The 20,375-nt window shown below is 42.2% G+C and overlaps 6 protein-coding genes and 1 non-coding gene across 7 annotated transcripts; 4 read left to right on the top strand and 3 right to left on the bottom strand.

Annotated features, from left to right (window-relative positions):
- The first annotated feature begins 1,170 nt into the window (after window positions 1-1,170).
- On the top strand, window positions 1,171-1,243 carry BDB00DRAFT_t88. The gene has a single exon. It is a non-coding gene; the product is annotated as a tRNA-Arg (tRNA).
- Window positions 1,244-2,863: 1,620 nt separating this feature from the next.
- On the bottom strand, window positions 2,864-4,392 carry BDB00DRAFT_769184 (heme peroxidase; the record flags this gene model as incomplete). Its single annotated transcript, XM_053119796.1, has 6 exons — window positions 2,864-3,259; window positions 3,363-3,491; window positions 3,602-3,744; window positions 3,860-3,966; window positions 4,088-4,244; window positions 4,326-4,392. 6 exons carry the CDS (start codon window positions 4,390-4,392, stop codon window positions 2,864-2,866), a joined length of 999 nt encoding a protein of 332 aa, XP_052976492.1.
- Window positions 4,393-7,503: 3,111 nt separating this feature from the next.
- Window positions 7,504-9,463, top strand: BDB00DRAFT_941121 (uncharacterized protein). Its single transcript, XM_053129361.1, has 6 exons — window positions 7,504-7,659; window positions 7,741-7,799; window positions 7,875-8,039; window positions 8,127-8,369; window positions 8,463-8,525; window positions 8,617-9,463. The coding sequence occupies exons 1-6, from the start codon at window positions 7,527-7,529 to the stop codon at window positions 8,980-8,982; spliced, it is 1,029 nt and encodes a 342-aa protein (XP_052976491.1). The 5' UTR covers window positions 7,504-7,526; the 3' UTR covers window positions 8,983-9,463.
- Window positions 9,464-9,919: 456 nt separating this feature from the next.
- BDB00DRAFT_769242 (uncharacterized protein) lies at window positions 9,920-10,962 on the bottom strand (the record flags this gene model as incomplete). Its single annotated transcript, XM_053119801.1, has 2 exons — window positions 9,920-10,557; window positions 10,683-10,962. 2 exons carry the CDS (start codon window positions 10,960-10,962, stop codon window positions 9,920-9,922), a joined length of 918 nt encoding a protein of 305 aa, XP_052976490.1.
- A 232-nt stretch (window positions 10,963-11,194) lies between these two features.
- BDB00DRAFT_562903 (uncharacterized protein) lies at window positions 11,195-12,634 on the top strand. The gene is made up of 2 exons (XM_053117863.1): window positions 11,195-11,625; window positions 11,710-12,634. Exons 1-2 carry the CDS (start codon window positions 11,330-11,332, stop codon window positions 12,221-12,223), a joined length of 810 nt encoding a protein of 269 aa, XP_052976489.1. The 5' UTR covers window positions 11,195-11,329; the 3' UTR covers window positions 12,224-12,634.
- On the top strand, window positions 12,386-13,637 carry BDB00DRAFT_838857 (uncharacterized protein; the record flags this gene model as incomplete). The annotated part of the gene is made up of 5 exons (XM_053124661.1): window positions 12,386-12,697; window positions 12,789-12,811; window positions 12,911-13,252; window positions 13,333-13,416; window positions 13,503-13,637. Coding segments are annotated over exons 1-5 (521 nt in total), but the record flags the coding sequence as incomplete, so codon positions are not given.
- A 521-nt stretch (window positions 13,638-14,158) lies between these two features.
- On the bottom strand, window positions 14,159-19,715 carry BDB00DRAFT_562985 (uncharacterized protein). The gene is made up of 14 exons (XM_053117864.1): window positions 19,279-19,715; window positions 18,939-19,166; window positions 18,619-18,757; window positions 18,055-18,126; window positions 17,782-17,968; window positions 17,529-17,668; window positions 17,324-17,446; window positions 16,163-17,219; window positions 15,583-16,073; window positions 15,219-15,485; window positions 14,963-15,129; window positions 14,777-14,885; window positions 14,559-14,697; window positions 14,159-14,481 (listed from the first exon to the last, which is right to left on the bottom strand). The coding sequence occupies exons 1-14, from the start codon at window positions 19,470-19,472 to the stop codon at window positions 14,228-14,230; spliced, it is 3,567 nt and encodes a 1,188-aa protein (XP_052976487.1). The 5' UTR covers window positions 19,473-19,715; the 3' UTR covers window positions 14,159-14,227.
- Window positions 19,716-20,375: the final 660 nt, after the last annotated feature.

Below are 20,375 nucleotides of genomic sequence, written 5' to 3'. Positions count from 1 at the left end.
TTTCAGCTCGTTTTCTAAGTTAATTAAAACTCTCTTCAAATAAAAAATGGTTTGAGTTTTTTCTCATCAAGAATACATTGTAGTATGCGCATCAAATATATCCTTAAATGCTTTTGCGAAAGCTAGGGTCGCAATGTACGGAGCGACGGGCACTTATTATAAAGAAACACTGATCGAATAATTTTTTTACTTTAGGATCCATGGCCTTGACTATTCGGTAGCATAACAGGTACTATAAGTAACAGCAGTAACTGATATGACAGATACAGCATAGAATTATTGTCTTTACTTTAAAAGTATTGATGGCATGAGTTGAAGTTGAATTGACTAATTGCTTGCTGTCAGATCATACTTTATATTGAGGACCGTCTTCAACAATGAAATATTACTGTTCCCTCTACTGCATTGAAGTACTAGTTACAATGAATGAGACTGGCTTTTTTGGGTTGAGCTTTTATAATAATGCATGATAAGGTATGGCGGATAAAACTTTTATTATCACTATCACCACCAGATAAAAGTTTGTTGCCATTGCACTACTGTTGTTGTCTATTTACTGTACTCTACAACAGGTTAACCTACTACACTACTCCAGTACTACTATAAATCATCCTTCTTTATTAACCCGACTACTGCAGAAGAATCCGCCACCATGCATCTAACCAGTTTGAAATTTGAACACCTTTGTCCAAAATCAAATCAGTTTAATCACGTCTTAAATCTGAATTTGAATCTATTGGAATCTGACTAGATTACAATCGGATTCTGTTTTATTTCGGTTTAGAACAAAGCAGAACAACTTTCTTTCTAGATTTTATGAGTATCCCTACTATTAGCTATACATTTATTAAATAAAGTTAATAGTTGATACTTTTTTTAAACGCTGTCCTTATTTGATGATCCATGGTGCTCTATATAAGGTATATTTTCAAAGACAGAAAATCATTATAAAAACTAATTTTTTATTGTTTTTTATAATAGAAATAATCAAATAAATACTTCCATATGTCTTTTAAAGATGTCACACTTCTATACAAGAAAGATACAGATTTTATTTACCTAAATCAAACGCTTTTTTACTACTTCATTTTTATGGAAATCTCGCATTAATACTTTTTTTTACATTTATATGCGTTTATATAATTTTGTAGTGTTGTACATTCAACAATCGGGCATGTGGCGCAATGGATAACGCACCTGACTACGAATCAGGAGATCGTAGGTTCGACCCCTACCTTGCTCACAGTCGTCGATCACTACTAAATAGTAGTGACTAACTTTTTTATTCTTTGACGTGACGTTTTTTTGGCGTGTGGATTCGTAGCCAATGATAAACGATAGGAACAAAACTAATAACAAGATAGAGAGGGTTGTTGAAAGATGCTTTTTATTGCTTGTGCTGGAGTGCGAGCGTTTTTCTCTAATAAAGTACAGCGCCGTTTACCGTGTGATATAACGATATAATAAGATACAACTAGGGCTATCTTCTATTCGCTACTACTGTGAACGCTTCTATGGTGTCTGCGGGTAGTAGCGCGGCGGTATTCTTGATAGTGGTGTACTTACTTGCTGCGTGACAATAGAGTTGAACCGCCAAAATGGGAATAATTAAAGACCGGTTATTTATTTCTACTACGACATGTTTACTGCTGAGTATCAGGTCGGGAGGTGCGTGCGTTCGTGTCATTTTATTATTATTCCCTTGTTTTTAAAAAAAGCTAGTGCACTAGATACAACAACAGCAGTTTCCTTAGAAACAGAAAATCATTGCACCAATTTCTTCATCCTTTTTAATCCTTCGTAATAGCTCACATGTATATATGACCTTGTTATTTTTGGAAAGTAATCGATATAGAATCGTCTACCTTCTCTTTCCGTTCCTACTCTCTTACTGAGTACAATTTTTCGGGCAAAATGATTTGTATTTTATTTAAAAGTAGGACTGGATGCACACTAGCAGTTTAGTACTAACCATTATAGCTGTACCCGATGGTAGCCAGGAGCTTACTTTTGCCCAATATCAAAGGTGAGCAGTAGGAAGTTTATCTGTTCTATCTAGTGTTAAATAAACGGTCGATGTGATCACTGTGGTACATTTATGTGAAAGACGTACCTCAGTATAAGCGGTTTTTTTTTGGGCACAATAGGATGATTATGACTTTCCAATGCTTGCGTTGACAGCATGTAGCTCGTAGGTTAGTAGTTGGAAAATATAATATCTTTAACAGTTGCCGTTGGATCAAACTGAAGAGTTTGGGCACAGACGTAGTGTTGTCTATTGTGCATTATATGTGATGCACTTAATCAGGCGGCAGTAATATAACGCCAGCCTCAGCAATAGCAATGGAAAACTTCGCTGTTTTCTGACCGCATTACACACATAATATTATCTGCCAAATTGACGACAGTAGCCCAAGATCACACATTGTATGTTGAAGGTCCTCAGTTTAGAATGGAAGCATCGCATCATCATCATCAATCAGCGTCACAGTAGATAAGTATGGTTGATCAGGAAGACGGAAGGGTTATTCCAGCCAGACGCATACATAAGCAGCAGTATTACGATGCTTACAGATTTCACAGCTTTCAACGAGCATCCAAAGATGGCGTATTGGACAGACACCATCAACACAGCAGCTAAATACGTCATTTGTCACTTAGTTGTAGAATGATGTCATGTTTCTTTGGTCGCGAACTGCGTCTTTATCTTCTTGGATGAGAACGTCCTTACAGTAAATCAAACCGAGCCAATAGATGTAGTGTATCGTATGCTTTTTATTTTTACAAGTGTAGGTATTTTGAAGGAAGGGAAAGGAGAAATGGAAGAGAGAAAGTGCTTATATAATTATTTTGTCTGTTGCTTTTACTCGGCAGTCTTGGGGAACACGTATACCTTCTCATCACCCTTGAAAGGCACTCCCAGCTCAATAAGCTTCTTAAAAGCCTTTGCAAAGTCCTCAAAGAACTTGTTTTCATCCTTGGCATACAAGTCGAAATATTTCTTGAAATGCTTGTCCGCGTACATGTCGAGTTCGATGGGCAACATCATGACATCAGGGTTGCTCTTGTCGACGTATTGCCATCCACCGTTAGCCAAGGTCTTCTTGACCCACTTTCGCTCAGCAAGAGCCTTGAAGTATTCGTTGGTAAACATAGTAGGGGCTTCTTGCCATGGACCATCAAAGCCACTGCGATCAGGGTGGCAGCGACCCAATGCGTGACCACCGAGCAATGCGACAATTTCTTGATCATCAAAGCCCTGTGCAGCGGGGACGGAAAAAAAGGAAAAGCATCAATAATTTGTTACAAATCCGGGAAATGGTACGAGGTTGTGTAACGTTCTTGATGAGCGTAGCACTTACCATTCGGTAAAAGATATCGCGAGCATGGTTTTCCTTCTTGGTAGCATCAGGAAGACGGCCATCGGGTGTGCATGTCTCGGCGGTAAGAGCATCTTGTCGACCAGGTCTCCATGGGATGGTAGGACCGCCCTATTTGGTCATTTATACATTGACAGTGACAGTGTAAGCATATTTGTCTTGTGTGTGAGAAAAAAAGAAGGACCAACAAGCGCGTGTTCGTTACCCTTTATGTTACTTACCAGTTCTTGAATTGCGCAGATACCAGCCAAGGTCCACAAGTCGCCATAGCTAATCTCAGGGTATTTTTTGTGAATCTTTTCGAGGATGTTGCGTGCTATGTGCAAGCCGTTGTTGGCACCATGAGTTGCTTCGGGCTCAAAGCCTAATTTTATGAAACGTAATCATGTCAATTAAACGAGAAAAATGTATTTCAAAAAAAAACCTTTTCGCTCTTCCGCACTGCCCCAAAAATAACCTTCCTGAAAACTAATACATACGCATTGTGGCGCCATTGCTACCGCCAGTCTTGGTATCCTTGTCATAAGTACCAGAAGCGTGCCATGCGAGACGAACAAAGACTGGACCATAAGAGCCGTCATCATATCTAAGACGGGTCAGTGAATAAAAAAAAAGAATTAGCCCATACGTTTTACATACACAAACAGAAATATTCCCATGAAGGGGTGGGAAGAGGCGTGCAATCGCGTGCATCACATGAAACATACTCGGAATCCTCATCCAAAAGCTCGGCAATATCCTTGTATACTTGATTGTAGTCGACGCTCTTGGTCTTTGCTTGCGTGGCTTCAGGCGAAGCGGTCTTGACGGACTGGTTTGAGGTGTGATAGTAATATCCACCAGCACCGCCCAGAGTGGCCAAACCTAGTCGAACAATAAAGGTGGGTTAGAAACAGGTTTTTTATTCATCTTGGTGGTTTGATCACTTCTTTTCACTAGACCTACCTAGGAACAACAAGGTGTTGTTGCCCGATTTGTTGCCACCGTTGCTGGTAGAATATCCACGATACATGGTATTGGTGGCCATGGGAATTCGAGAAGTAACACGAGGGGCAGCCATGCTGATAGCTGCGCGTGCGCCTAAGCGCGGCAAGAGAGGACGGAAAGCAGCAGATGACATTACGATATTCAGTGAGAAGAAAAAAGAAGTGTACGTGAGAGAAAAAAGAAGGGAAAAGACGAAAGAGGAACGGTTGTGCAAGGTGCTTTTATATATGGGAAATTACGCAACAACAGCACAGCAGCGTTATCATGCAGGCCGGTTTCATCGAGAATGAATAAGCAACTGGCCACTGGCCACGATGAGCTCGGCCGTTAAATCCCGAATTATACAAACGCAGTGATAGCCAATCAATGACCTCGCCTGCTTACTAACGCTTGTGTACACATACACCACGGGAAAGAGTCAAAGCACCCCACACACCCCGATCACACACATTGGTCCGACCAAACTTTTTCCATGCAGTTCCACCGTTTACGAATAAGAAATATAGTTGACAGCAGACAGTATCTAAATATTTCAAACGACATGCTGTAATGCACTTCAAGCGTACATGCATCATCTTCAACATGATAGCATTTCAATCCATTATTATCAGTGCCAATACACGTCACACTACCGGTGGTGATGTGCGATTGTGTCAAATAGCTTCAAGCTTAAAAGCAATCACTTGGTGTTTTAAATTAAGGCCAAACATCTTTCTTCAGCAGTACCTGAAACATAATCGATCGACACAGTATCTGTCGAATCAGTGTATTATTAAGGATCATTAGGAACCATTGTGATTCGCTGTCCGCCATAAACCGCAGATAATACTGTGTTGCCCAATAATTACTTTGTTAGCTTAAGCCAATCAATGCGTACTGTATATGTCTGGGCAGCACAACCCAATCAAAGTTTGCTGTAAACAGCTGCATGACGCTAATCTTTCCCTCCTGTTCGTTTTGACACGGTCATCTCCGCTATACTACACATTTTTATTTCAATAGCTCTATCGCTAAGACATTAAGTATATAAGCTTATACACATTAACCCCAAAGATGCGTCAGCAAGCTGTGAATCGTTCATGTGTAGCCGAAGGACTCGAGGTAATATGAGTTCTTCATAGACGGTTTCCCATTTTTTATCCAATAAGAAGTCAGCTCAAACACCTGGACCATATTGATTCGCAAATCGTCAAATGCACCTACTACGGCAGCGTAAATTTTCTATCCATCTGATTATACATGTAAAAGTTCTTAGAGCATTTCTGGGTGTGCAGCAGCGAGTTATTGAACAGAACGCTAGAAAATTCTTTAAGGCGTGCGTTAATGACTAGGGAACCAATTCCTCCAAAGCTGGCCAAACCGCACAAGTCTACGAGAAGGTTGTATATATAAGGGAAAAACGCATCAGTATATCTTAGCACAAGTGCAACAGCACATAATCGTCTTCATCAACTACCTGTATATATCTCGAATTGCTCTGACAAAAGGCAGCACACGCGCTTAATATAATCACATAGTCATTTGCATGTCATCGGGCAAGAGAAAGAGATACTTAACAGCGACTGTGTTGTATATATTCTTCACTTTATTATATATTCTCTTAACTAATGTCTATTTGTCGTTAAGCATCAGCAGTCGCGCCACACCAGTGCAACGCCGAGAAGCAAAAGAAAAGGGTATCCTTCAAGAGAGCCATTCGAGCGAGATTCGCAGCATAACACAGCCATGCGGTTATGATTGTTAATCCGTCGATAACATCGCCAATAGATGGATGTACCGGCTAAAAGCCACATGCAGAAACGTCAACAGCAACTTGACAAGCAAAACTTATTTTGAATTCTTGAGATGAACACGGATTCGGTTGGTAGTTCGATGAGGTTTGGGTAAATAAAGCATTGATAGGGGGTTCTAGTCATTCAGCTACTATTGATAGTGATTTGATGTTCAATAGCTTACCTTATCATGTACACTGCAGTATGCAAACCATGCACGCAATGTTCCGCTCTTTGCGTCGATATACGAGGAGATAGTAGGTTTATGGTATCCGCTAGACCATGTACTTGAGGTTCGAAATTTGCATCTTGTGATTTTGGTATAGGATTTGCATGACTTTTGCTTATTTTCTTGTAGAACGTCGCAATACATTCAAACAGGGGATGTGCGTCAGAGTTCTTTTTTTTTTTTGAAGTTTGAAGGGACTTTGTCTTTCATCTTCGACTCCTGTATCCAAAAAAATAAAAAAATAAGAAGAACTTTTGTTGATCACATGAGTCTGTTTCCGAATTTTCCATGATTGTTAGAGTAGCCTACAAAGAAAATTAAAATGTCGGCATAAGTAATAATCTGCGAACTGTCTTTCTAAATGACGATCGAAATTCAAAGGTTTTCATGAAAACTTTTCTTTGCCGTAAGTACTATTCCAAGATGCTAAATGTTTTTTTGCGAAAATTGTTGCTATCAAGATTATAAGAGCAGAGACGAGAGGAATATCGTATGCTTTCATGATATTAGTTTTTGAAGATGTACTTACTTGAAGTCATCTCGTTTTTATCATACCTTTGAAGAACGTGTACTTACATCAGCGATGATTTCAATTGAATATATGTTTATAAAAAGCAACTCTTCTTTGCGAAGGAGGTGTTGTACACACACACTTTAACTTACTATATAGCCGATATGTTTTGTCTAGTGTCGACTAAGACAAGCTTACTGCAGGTTTTAGTTACATACTACTCAACGATCTCAGCTTTTTCGATGAGCGTTTTCGTAGTGTAATATATAGGTAATGGAATTTACCAGTCTATAATCGTGGAACTAGCAGAGCTCGAATTGTAGTAGTGTATTGTGCAGACCGTAGACATACTTATATGCAGCCGGGAAATGTATGCAAACAGTGGGAGTGAGAAATGCTTCAATGCAGGTTTACATAACAACAACAACAACAATAGAGGTAGTGCTACGTGGCTCGTTTTTGTTCGGAAAGTTTTCCTATTAGCTTGTGCTACGTCAACAAGAAGCATCATTCATGGCACAACCTGATGTAGGGAATATGAGCTCCGCAACCTTCGCAAGCGCTTTTACTTTTAGCTTTCTCCTTAATGTGAAATCTTGTTTTTCTTCTTTTTCTTTTAATTTTCCATAAGTACAAGTAATCTTACAATGGCACGCTCGACGAGACAGCAGCAAAAGCGAAAGCGGGACGATTTAGCAACGCTGGATAAAAGTTTTATTGTGAACGAAGAACAGGATGATGCCGCTGCTGATGAGCTTCCGCCAACTAAAAAAGCGAAAGGTATGTATTGTCAAGATGTCCGGATGTGTTCCTGGAAAACGGCTAAATATGCCCAATCAATTCTCTCTTTCTATATAACAGAATCCATGAAAAAGCTCGAACACAAAGCAGATTATGCGCTGAACGGAAAAAAGGATGAGGTATCGGGTGTACTTTCTATTAAGTAAGAGCAAGAAGAAAAAGGTTAATAATGATATGTAACCGTGGTTTTACAGAAAATGGAGGTGGACGTGTCAGTTGAAAAGATAGACGTGTGGATCGGTGCTACGAATGCAAACAAGGTTGGCCTTTATTACGGAACAGCTGCCGATGAACGCAACTGGACAGGCGTGCCTGAACTGGAGCCTGAATCAAGAAGCTTAGAGGATGCTTGCGTTTGGGTAAGGAGATATACTCTTCATTTATATAAAAGATCACACCACATGGATATTTACTTACTGCAACTTCCACCGCCGTTTATACATCAGGCTGCTATCCAGGCAATCGATAGATGCGGTAGCGAGGTCAAGCCTGTATTTATCTATACGGACTGTGGTGCTTTATGCACATCTGGTAAGACACCTTTTCTGTTTCCGGTATCGGTTCAAAAGAAAAAAACCAAAGAAAGAACGGCCCTTAAACGAGATGAGCTTTCTGCAGATGAAAATCGCAATCCATTACGAGAGAAACTCAATGAGAAGATTAAGCAGCGAAGCGGAACAACAGTCATTGTAAGCATCACGAGGGGCATACCACCTTATTGATATGACTTCACTCATATACATATTTCAAAGTACTAACTTGGTTATATTACCAAATAATAGCTACACACTTTAGCAACGACCAGCAGCCAGCTTCAAGAAGCTCAAGAGCTCGTTGTAGTCAAGGTATGACCAACAAAATGCATGGGGTTCGAAGGGGGTTTGGGGGAATTGGTGTTACCAAACAAACGGAGTCTGACAGAAACAATGATAATAGCAGCTGCAACGAAATGAGACAACAACGGTAGATGATAAAGAAGAACGGAAGAATGAAAAACAGATTGCTAAAATGGCCGTCAGTAACAACGATGCATCAGTACCAGTGCAAGAGTCAAACGAAAGACTTGAAAAGGATACAGTATTGCTTAAAGTAAGCGAAGCAAAAGTAGCCCATACCCAGGAGACGATGGTGCAGCAGTCCAATGACGCTGCTGCTGCTGCTGATGGTGACGATGGAAAAGATGCATCTGCAGATGGACCTACGCCTGCTGCTGCTGCTGCATGGAAGCCGACAGGTGGACTTGCGAGAAATCTCCTTGATATACTCATGTCGCCCTTTGTCCGTAAAACCCGCACCCGTTAGTTAAGCAATCCTCCTCCCCAGTCCCTTTCTTGTCTGTTCTCGTCCCGTCACCCCGTTTTTGGTCTTGTTCATCCCATCAATATCTCTTAATCCTTTCTCTATATATCCACATATACTTTTTCCTCGGCATGTTGGTACTATTATTTCTCTACAGTAAATATATATAATATTTTCCTAAAAAAGAGCGAGTCGTCACTGTAGAGAGACTTTGAACTGATGAAGGTTGAAGTACCGCATATGTTGTTTCTGTTGCATTTCATTTAACTAAATTCAAAAGATGTAACTCTTCTTTCCGACAAATCGAAAAACCTTTTAATTAAGTCTATATATGTCACCATTTATACGAAATGTTTAATAAAAAGAGTGAATTATGACGGCTGCTATGCTTGTATCACCATAGCAACGTCGCTCCCGGCTGTTATGTAATATGGCGGGAAAACCATGGTAACCAGCCAACCCCGACGGGATGGTGAAAAAAGCAGTCCAAACGAAAAATTCTTCGCATTTAAGTTTCGGTCGCGTTGACGGGAAAGATTCTTTACTGCTTCTTCTTGTCAAGGTAAACTTTTTTTTCTGTACTATTTAGGTTTTGGGACAACCATGTGAGATGGTTGTGTGTGCCCCAAGGTGGTTGTGGAAGATACCATGATGAGATTGTTATTACATAGAGTCAAGCACTGTAAAAGTATATTGATGATACAAGTTTACGCTGAAAAATAATCTTCCAACCAACCATGGGGGAGGGGCAAAACCTGAAAAAGATCAAAAACAGAAGCATGGAGACTAATGTTTTTATTGTTTCTGTTGAATAGAGTTTTATCAAACCACTGGCTGGAATAAGAAATGAGGGGAGATACTAGTGTAGTAGTAGCAAAAAAAAGATTTTTTTTTCGTTGAAAATAAACAAGTGTACTTTTAAACTTAACAAAAAGTTTCTCTAATATGGGACGACAGATCCCAAGTTGGCATCAGCAGCACGCTTGGCCATCAATCCAGCAATGGCGCTGTCTTGGACACTGATACCCACACTTTTGAACAGCGTGCGCTTGGCACTGTCTGCCTTAGCGTCTTGATTCTCAATCACAATCTTGCCCAGTTCTGTCCACTTTTCGGGGGTTGAGGACGCGACGAGTTCTCCCGACTCGGCCGTACAAGCCTCCACCGAATCGACAAGGATTTTATCCGTCTGCTTTACACATTGAGCATCGATCTCGTGCATATCCAGTCGGTATGAGCCCACGCAGTTCAAATGAACATCCTCCTTGAGCCATTCGCCTCGCAAAATGGGCTGGGTGGCGTTGGTGCAAGTGCACACAATATCGGCATCACGAGCTGCTGGTTCCAATTCAGCGTCATTGCCAGCTCCCTTGACAGTCAGGTTCGGGTAAGCCGCCTGGATTTCCCGAACAAGTTGGTCCCGACGTTCTTGTCCGCGGTTCCAAATCGTTACGTTTTGGATGCTTGGGCGAACGGCAACAACCATGTCAATATGAGCACGACCCTGTGCGCCGGCGCCAAGGACCACCAGGGATTTGGCGTCTTCCTTTGCATAATATTGCGTAGCCAATGCCGATCCTGAAAATAAGAACCATATCCATCCAACCACCCAAACATAATTGTGCTAATGAGTATCGTTTCTTTTGCTAACTTCGTTTCCCCAATCCCTCATATGCTCGCGCAGATTAAGATAAAGACTTCACCAGCAGCAGTGCGAACAGCGGTCAACGCAGCAGCGTTCATCACAGTTTGAAGACCACCCGTAGCTTCATCCAACACAAGCGTTGTGCCTGGCAAACCGCCCTTGCTGTCGCCAAGTGGCACGCTGACAACCTTGATGGAGGTCGTGGTGTTGAGTCTCGAAGGCATGAACAGGACCTTGTGCATATCGGTAGTGACGGCGATACGTTGCGGTGCTTGAGCACATTTTTGCTTTTCAGCGTCGCCGTGTGCAGCAGTGTAGGCAGCAAACGTGCTACCCATCAAATCCACCATCTCCAAAGCGGCCTTGGAATCGCCCAATGCGAGCAACTTGTAAATATCTGCTTCAGACAAGACGCGAATAGTGGTAGACGACATTATGTAAACGTGCGAAAAATGAAACAAGATGGAAAAGAAAAAAATGCGTTTTAAGAGTGCGCGATCGTTTCAAACCTTGTTTTTGATACAGGCTCAGGATCGCTGTATGATTGGGTGCCTTGTCCCAGATCAGTAGCGGAATATCTTCTACACTGGTTCTTCTATATTTCTTAGTGATTAGCGAGGCTTTTATCTTATCTGCTTCTTTTCTTCCCTTTTTTTTCACCTTTTCGTCTCTCTCTCTCTCCTTCCACCCCACTAATTCGCTTTCATGTCCGCTGAAGCAGTTGCAGCAACGACGACGACGATTACCGAACAGCTTATAGGCGGCATTGCATACCTGACGAGTCTTGAGTACCAGGAGATCCCAGTGCTCGATGTGCTACACGCGTTTTTAATTGCCTACGCATATCGGTCCGCTGTTGGAGCGGGACACAACCAAATTGGATGGGGTCAAGGCTTGTTAGCCGTGATTATAATGTGTGCAGGGGGAGGCTCTACTGTAGCGATATTACGAGGCGAGCCATTGGGTATCTTGAAGAGTAATGCATTCTGGGGCATTTACGGGTAGGATACAACAACTATTCAAGTCTTACTCATGCGACGATAAAAAAAGTACCCTGGACTAACGGTTATTGAAAAAAAAAATAGACTTGCTTATTGGTCCATGTTTTCGAATTCATTCGTCTATCCACTCTTTAACCTTATCTTCTCATTACCGTTCGTTGAAGAAGCGTTCACTGTGGCCGACGCAATCTTGCGTAACGCAGCCATTGTCAATTTTGGGGTGCTGGGTGTCAATTCCACGTTGGGCGAGGACAAGTATATTGCCAAAATCTTATGCGGCACCCTGGCTGGCTCCGGAGGCGGATTTTGGATCGACACGTTCAACTTGACACATCATAACTGGTCCTTTTCGACACCACGGTGGTTGCATGCGGCGACTATGGATGTCAAGGCATCGTTCGCCACGGCTTTGTTCTACATATTGGCCACAAACCCAACCTTTGCGGAATTGACGGGTGGATGGAAAGTGTTTACGGCCACAGAGGCTGAAGCATGGAGTGCGGTTGTGCTTTCGGTCGGCTTGATCTACGGTGGCGTGTCTGCTCGCTGGCAGAGAAAGCGCAGTAATGATGCAACGAAAGAGAGAAAGACACAGTAGTAGTAAACGCACTTGGTAGTAGGAAGAATTGCAGTATGGACTTGTAAAGTTTCCGAACATGCTAGAGTAGTGGAGAAAATTCCTCATCCATTCACATCATCATCTACATCCACTTTCCTCATCCTCCCTGATTTATACACTAAGCTCTGTATAATAAACATCATTTGTCCAATTGGCTGCTAGATATATCTCCTTTCTCTCTCTTCTCTCTCTCTCTCTCTCTTTTCCTTTTCTCCTTTTGTGCGTGGACAAGTGGTGTACATTATAGTTAAATATCCATGGGCAACAGTGTATCAAAAATAAGCTGCACTCATCGCAGAAGAAAAAAGACGGCGGTGGACAAGACTTGCATCAGCACCCCCACCGACTTTAGGGTAAAATGAAGAAAAAAGTCTTACTTGTTATTTAAAAAGAAGAGTACACTGACGATTCCTCTGGCTATGCTACTTCTGTTTTAGCACATGTATCATATTGGTAAGCCATAATACAATCCAAACTTTCGACACACGCGTGACAGTGGATCGAGCATTATGAATGTCTGATTAGCCTGAGCTTTATGTTGTAGGCCTTGATCAATCGCCCCAAAGAGTATGCGTTTTGCGTGTGTTCATCCCCTCACCCTTTTGTCGTCGAGTGAGGACAACATGTAATTTTCCGGTCCCGTTAACGATAATTATAATAAACTAGGATCAACGACGCCTATCGGGCATACCACCTGCTGAACAGCTACGACAGCAACTAGCCGAAATCACCCAAAAGTTACAAGAAATCACACCCATTGATCATCAACACTTGAACAGAAATCGCGGTGTACGTCGATCCATGACAGCCACCACGCCCATGGTGAATCGGAAACCACCACAAACAGTCCCTACCTCTTGCTCACAATATCCAGCAACAAATAGTAATCGTCATCCGTCATTACCTCGTCAACGTGTTGGGTACTGGTTTGATCGTGTAGGTAGCGACGAAGTTCTATCGTCTACGAGTAAAAGCAATTTCAGTGGTAGCGAGGGTGCGTTGTTGCAGGTAAATTAAACAGGAGCTACGCTTGTAACACAGCCAATGTGGCCTGCTTGCATGAAATACATTAACAAAGGAGGAAAAAGGATGTATGTAAAGAAACACCACAGCATAACATGTCGATGATGAAATGCTATGTTGAAAGTAAAATCGATGCACAAATCCAAAAGGTGAGTTGAAACACAAAAACATACACTGTTTTGTTGTTGTGGCAATGGTAAACAAACTGATGGGGTGTTCTTTCTATTGTATTTAGCATGCATATGCACGTCAACGATCCAAAAGTTGCACAGATCCAAATACAGCAGGTGGTAAGTGACGTACATCCCACACATAAGCAGAGCATTAATAACTCACCTCATACATTAGACTATGTTGATGGAAAAAAACAGCGGCAGATAAAGAGCAACGATCGACATCATATTCTTCCACTGTTGTAGAACGATGATACATTTTCCCTCCTTTTTCTCCTGCTTGCATACTAGTATTATATATTTACAGACATAGGACTATAACGTCACGCACCACACATAGCTATATACATACATACATACATCTTACATACAAATATATTCGTTTCTTTTGATATCACGCGAACTATACATGTCAATATAAACATCCTTCACATTCAACCCATGACGATAGCTCTTGATAGCGTAATTGATGATAGCTATAATGTTTTTATGTCCAGTTGGTCACCAAACACCTCAAATTATCATGCTTTGGAGCTGTAGTCTGTGCAACATACTACGAACAATACTGTATGTTACGAGCTTGAGGACAAACATAAAAGAAAAGGTATTACTTCCTTTTCTTTGCTTATGTATTCTTTTCTGTATGTAGTAAACGAAAAAAAGACAGTGTGTGTGTATCTGTTGTGTGAAATAGAGAAGGGTATAGTGACAAGAAAATGGGGGTGTTATAGAAAGAAAAAACTTGGAAAACTCTGACGAAGGTATTTAAATTGATTTGGGGTGAAATCTACTTTTTTCTTCTCAGCGAAGAAGTGGGCGTTTTAGTTGCACTACCAGCACCACGCGCTGTACTTCTAGGTGCATCTGCTTTAGCTGGTTTGCTTGCAGGTGCTGCTGAAGCAGCAGCCTTGATTCGTCGGACCTGTCGTGGATTCTTGGGACAACCGTCACCGTTCAACAAGTGAGCCTTCCATTGACTGTCCGTGACAGGATCAATTGATCCCATACACAACGGGCACCGAGTTTCACCGTCAGTGACAGCTAGTAAAAGGAGGCATTAGTTAAGAAAAGTTGTTTGTTTTTCTTCTTCCCCTTAAGCCATCCTATGGAAACTGTACCTGAGCATGTTTGCTTCAATGTATGTTGAAGCCATTGTTCAACTGGTACAGCTTGCTTACAACGCGTGCACTGTTTGACCAGATGCCGTTTTGCACAATCCTTAAACGTATGATCACTTAATGTTGAAATTTCCAATATCTAAATGATACGTTTTCGAAAAAAAATTTACGATGTGTCAGCGCATCAATACAGTAGTTGATATTTATATCAAACTTACAATTTGACATCTGGGACAGCTTGTTAGTACAGGGCATTCATCGTAGTAGTGAGAGATGAGTGTATCTTCATTAAAGTCAGGATTGCTTTCTTCACAGAATATACAGATGCTAGTATAGAACAATGATTTTTGTTGTTTTCAGTGAATTGTCTATCTCGACTTCCTTTCGTTAATAGATCTACTTACTTTTTGTCATCCAAAAGAGGATCTTCCTGGCGAGAAGCTGATGTTGTCGTAGTAGTAGTGGTGGTATTTTTGGAGGAGGCTTTGCTAGTAGTATTGGTGTTTGCACCACGAGTGTTGCTACGAGCAGCTGACGTACGTGTGCCGTTTGCGGTACTGGTTGTCGTGGTCTAATAAGTTCAATGCAGCGTGAGTCTACGAGGGAGGTAGGAGGATGGGGAGGAAGCTCATAAATCCCTTAATATATGTAAGACCCTACCTTTTTCGACGCTGTGCTCGTCGTTCGACTATCAGCCTTGCCACGTTTATCAGCAGCACCTGTAACTGTAGTAGTACCAGCAGTGCGTCGCTTGGTATTGTCGCCAGTCTTCTTGGTAGCCTGACTAGATTTCTTTTCGCTTGGGGAGCTTGCTTTGGCAGCAAATGCACGAAGCTCAGCTACGGTGCCATTCGAGCCAAACGAACTAGGCTTGGAAGAAGATGTATCTTGTGCTGGCTCACGAGATTCAGCAACCTTCTTTACGGTCTAATTATTGATGGAGAAGGAAAAAACAGGGTTAGGTGAGTGAAGTACCGCAGAGTTAAAATGTAATAAAGAGTAGAAAAAAAGAGCTACTACATACCTCTGCCAACGAGAGTCGAAGATCCTTATCTATATACTTGCTCACTGAAGGGAAACCAACTTGCTCGGAAATATCAATAACAAGTTCGACAGCAGCCTGACGCACATCATCGTGCGAATGGTTCAAATAAGTGACGACGAAAGCCATCAAATCATTCAAGGGAATAATGCCAATATCTGCTACTGCATCCCCATTACGCTTCTTGGCGCTTTGCTGCTGCTGGATGATACGTAAATAGTCCACGGCCGAGGATACCAGCTCGATCCGTGCACGTGCATCCTTGTGGTTGTGAATAATACGATCTGGCTTGGCGATATAAAGCGAGAGCAATGAATAAGGTCGCTCATAGAACTTTTCTGACAAATCAAGGACAAGCTGTGAGGCAGGTTGACGGATTCGCGTGTTGGTGTCGTTAGTACGCATCAAAAGACCAGAAAATGCGCGTTCGATTAATCCAAAGACAAGTGTATGAGGCACCACTTCACAGATGGCTATAGTTTAAAAGAAACAGTAAATATGTCAGGGAACGGCGCGCTTTTGTACTAAAAATTCCTGCAGATCATTTCGGGATCAAACTTACCATTCACGTCTTTCCAAATGTCGATCGTCATACTAATAATGGACTCTCTTGAATCCATTACGGCCTCCTGAACCATCATCAATGCTGCTTTAGTAAACATAGCAGTACGACGGATATCTTCTTCATAATCTTCGCCAATGCTGGTTTCGCTGCTACTGTCATCCGACAAGCTTGTATGGTGCGGGTCGTCAACGAGTTCGTCCAAACGATGTAATTCGTTATTTTCGACAAATGCACAAGCCAGTTTGACACTTTCTGCTATTTGTTTTAAACCGTACTCGCGACACTTGACCTTGACACTGAGAACGCAAGTAACAATGTCTTCGCCAAATACACGGATAGGCACACGGCAATTGGCACGTTCAGCATCGATTAATGGTTCAGGGACACATTCTGGATCCAATGGCTCCTTTTTCGGTACTTGCTGCAGTTTTTGCTGGATGCGTGCTTCGTCAACTTGGTGCTCAAAAAATTGCTGTTGCTCTTCTGTTGTCATGCCACGCAACGAATGTTTTCGAGCAACGGAAGCTGAAAGTGAAGGTGCCATCAGATCTGACATGGACACACGTTGTAAATCGATCGGTTTTTCCAGACCACCATCGGTATTGTCATCTTCAACCACCATTTCACGTCCAATAAGAGAATTGCTGTTATGGCCGCCATAGGATGTCAAATGAGGCGGAAGCAGCATCTCGGCGGCGTCTGTCGACAGCGATGATGTGGGCGAGCTTTGATGCGTGGTAGAATCGTTCTGACTGATGCCTTCGTTGTGGGGTGGGGTGATATAAGCGTCAAAGTTTGTCCATTTTTCAATTGCTTCATCATAGAGACGATCTTGCTGCGTTGTTTCTGGATTGCTATGGTGATGGCGGTGGTAATCATTATCATCATCATTGATGTTGTCATGGTGACTAATCAATGTAGTATCATTCTCATTGTCATGGTGATGCTTGGATACGGCTTCTGGATGTCGAATCATATCATCGCTTTCGTTGCTAGGATATGATGGTCCTCGCAGAGACTCGGGGATAATGTCAATTTCATCGTCGTCTTCGTACTATATCATTGAGATAGATACAAAGAAAATTGTGGGTCAGTACTCCCATTCTTTTTTCCTGTGTACTATATCATGAGATTTCATCTTCTTTTGAAAAATCATACCTCGGCACCAACGATGACACCATTGCTGTTCCCGGCAGGAACCACGCGGCCATCACGCGTAATGTGGATATTAGCTTGCTCCAACAATTGCTCGGCAGATCGTTTGATTTCGCAAATATCGGCCTACATACATTATAGCCGTAGCAATTAATAAGCACTGGCAAGACAGAATAGAGTAGTGAAAAAGTCTTTCCCTTAAAAATACCTTGATTTTCTCGGCTTCGTCATAATCCTTAGATTCTACGGCTTGCTTTTTGCCCAGCTCCAAGTCAATGACAATCTTGCCAAACCTAGAAAGCTTGTCACTGATATCCTTGTACACTTTTGCAGCCTGGTATGATTCATCTAAATGAAGCGGGTAAAACCTGGTTAGCGTACAAGGAGAGAGGTAGTAGGTGATGGTGATGATGAGGAAGCAAGGGTGGGGTGGGGGGAGAATGAGAGTATATGATTGTTACCTCTGGCTGCTTCCTCTTCGGCATGCATCAATGCCGAAATCCATTGCTGGAGCTCAATGTCGAGCACGCCAGAAGCAGAAAGTCTGTTGCTAAGACTTTGGCTACTGGAAACACTTGTTCTTCTCGTGGACGAGCTGAGCATGCTTGACTCATCCAAAGGGTGGTGAAGGTACCGGGCCATGTGGCTCTAAATGTATAATGATACATAAACTATACTGCTGCTAGACAGACATGTAGATAATGCCTCATACACAAGAAAGACACAACACTTACAGGGATAGCTGTTACACCTGCAGCCTCATGACGCAGTGGTTGACCCAATACGTTAAGAGCGAGTAGTCCCACCTAAACAATATATGACATGTGTTAAAGATCGACGAAAGTGTGGTAGCAGGGCTCGCATAATTTGCAAGGTGGTAGGACGAGAGGCGTAAATTCAAACCGCATGTTTGAAAGGGTTGTTGATCAGCAAGCACACGCACAGGTGCCTGCCAAATCTGATGGAAAAGAGCTCTTTGGTGCGCAGTGCCTCAAACTAATACAGCCTTTTTGCCCCTGAACAAGCTTCATTATCCACCAGCCCAAGGCCAACCCAAGCCAGCCACAGACCCGCTTCTTTTCTACTTTTTGCCCTACAATAGAATTCATTCCTTTTCGTCACCACACACACACTTTTCCCCCAAACCCCTTTTTTATAGCTTACTCATGGCCTACCAGCGCAACAACAACCACCATTTCCATCATGATCACTCACAGGAATACTCCCAACCCAGCCCTTACCCCCCGGAAAAAAGAAAGAGTGAGGTATTAAAGAGAAAATTACGAAGGTATGTTTACCTGGTTGTAGGTGTTTAATCGATTTCGATGACAGCTGCGGACAACGAGTCTGACGTATTCACCATCGGCATTGACCTTGATTGATTTCAATTCACGAGCACGATATTGGGCGCGCGTGTTATTGTCAAGACTAACATAGCTGAGTAAAAAAAAAAGAGAAATAAGGAAAGTGCAGATGCATATATATTAGTATTTACATATTAGTGCCATAAGCGGAGGATGGTGATGAGTAGGATGAGGAGTAAATGTTGGTTGCTTAGTGGGATGGATCGAGATTCAATGATGTTGCTTGCTGCGGGAAAGTCCGAAGGATAATTTACCCTAGCCGTGTAAACTCAATGACCATATCGTCTTCGTCTTCTTCATCGTCTTCTGGCGAGACATGCTCGTCGAGGTCGTCTTGGATGCTGGATGGGTCTTTAAGGATGCCGATATATACGTCTATTTTGGTGGCAATCTTGTAATGATGCGATAAAACTTGGACTTTGGAGATGCGTGCAGGGCCACAAAGCAGTCGAATAATTAAATCTTGTGGATACGTAGGACATCTATTATTATGACCATATCGTTTGTTGTTGTTGTTGTTATTATTGTTTTATGTTAATGGAAGTCAAGTCAAGCTCCTTTTTGTTTAATATGCTTGAGTGTGTATATATTTACTTTGGCGTTTGCCAGCCTTTGACTTTGTTATTGCTCGGCAATGCGTCGGGTTCGCCAATGTCAGCATCATCGTCAATCTTGTCTGATCGTTTGATTCGATTGCCCGGACTCGAAGCTACAAGTTGCTCTGGCTCATGATCATCGTCCCACGATGAACAGTGCGCTATTTCGTAAGGAAGTGGCACAACGGTCATGAGCGGCGTTGAGGGAGTATTATGGTGTGCTTGTGTGGTAGGAAGAAAGAGAAAAGAGAAGGAGAAAGTGAAAGAGAAAAAAAACAGACAGGACCAGGACCAGGACGTATTAATGTGGATTGTCGAAAAGGACAAGAGTTCGGGGGAGGGGAGGGGAGAAGGGGGGATGAGTGTGTGTGTTGGATCCTTTTTTTGGCTAACTGTAAGTGCTGCATGTGGTGAATGACCGATTTTTGTTGCACGCACATGTTTGAAGAAGCGAGGAGCAGTGCCTTGTGCCACCCAAACCGCACACACATTTTTATACTTTAAACAACACTCTTAATACCTTGCACCACTGTAGTTGTAGTAGTACCACAAACAAAAAACAATAACAGAGCCAAAGGAGCTCTTCTTTTTATTGTTTGTTCAACAGCTGTACGATGACTTGCTTGGGCGTTTGCTTAGTGTGTTTCATTTCTTTTGTCGACCATAGTTCATGAAAGAAGGCGCAGTTCGATGACATGGTGCTAGTCAGAAATGTGTCTTCCATGACTTAGCAGGGGGAGAAACTTGCTGTAACACCCGACAATAAAATGTGTCCAGAAGCAGCAAGCGGAAATGCATGCTTCTGAAACTCTGGCAAGATCACGCTTGCAGATTGCAGAACGAGGAGAAGGATAAAGAAGTCTCCCCGGTGCTATACATAACACGGAGTAAGAGATAGAAGGGTGAAATACTTGAAAAATAGGCAAAATCATTTAGTTCTTTGTAAAGTGCTGCTATCATAAACAGCTTGTTGTTGTTTGTATTACGAGCCCTGCCGGGGTATTACTTGTGGATAAATAATAGAACCCGCCGCGTTCTTCGATCGATATTCCTCATACGAAGGTTCTTTCGGAGAGTACTCTCGGCAAATGTCTA

This window comes from Zychaea mexicana (assembly GCF_025766255.1).
Source record: "Zychaea mexicana strain RSA 1403 chromosome Unknown BDB00scaffold_74, whole genome shotgun sequence".
Classification (NCBI taxonomy): Eukaryota; Fungi; Mucoromycota; class Mucoromycetes; order Mucorales; family Lichtheimiaceae; genus Zychaea; species Zychaea mexicana.
Note: the sequence above shows the minus strand (reverse complement) of the source record. Positions and strands in the feature narration are given on the sequence as shown.

What these genes read in the sequence shown, in the direction of transcription:
- BDB00DRAFT_941121 (XM_053129361.1), top strand. Translation starts at nt 7,527, where the DNA reads ATGGCACGCTCGACGAGACAGCAGCAAAAGCGAAAGCGGGACGATTTA. An exon ending in TGAACGGAAAAAAGGATGAG is followed by an intron (nt 7,800 to 7,874) that starts GTATCGGGTGTA and finishes GTGGTTTTACAG; the next exon opens with AAAATGGAGGTGGACGTGTC. An exon ending in GAAGCGGAACAACAGTCATT is followed by an intron (nt 8,370 to 8,462) that starts GTAAGCATCACG and finishes ACCAAATAATAG; the next exon opens with CTACACACTTTAGCAACGAC.
- BDB00DRAFT_562903 (XM_053117863.1), top strand. Translation starts at nt 11,330, where the DNA reads ATGTCCGCTGAAGCAGTTGCAGCAACGACGACGACGATTACCGAACAG. An exon ending in GCATTCTGGGGCATTTACGG is followed by an intron (nt 11,626 to 11,709) that starts GTAGGATACAAC and finishes AAAAAAAAATAG; the next exon opens with ACTTGCTTATTGGTCCATGT.
- BDB00DRAFT_562985 (XM_053117864.1), bottom strand. Translation starts at nt 19,472, where the DNA reads ATGACCGTTGTGCCACTTCCTTACGAAATAGCGCACTGTTCATCGTGG. An exon ending in ATTGAGTTTACACGGCTAGG is followed by an intron (nt 18,758 to 18,938) that starts GTAAATTATCCT and finishes TTTTTTACTCAG; the next exon opens with CTATGTTAGTCTTGACAATA. An exon ending in CATTTGGAAAGACGTGAATG is followed by an intron (nt 16,074 to 16,162) that starts GTAAGTTTGATC and finishes TTTAAACTATAG; the next exon opens with CCATCTGTGAAGTGGTGCCT.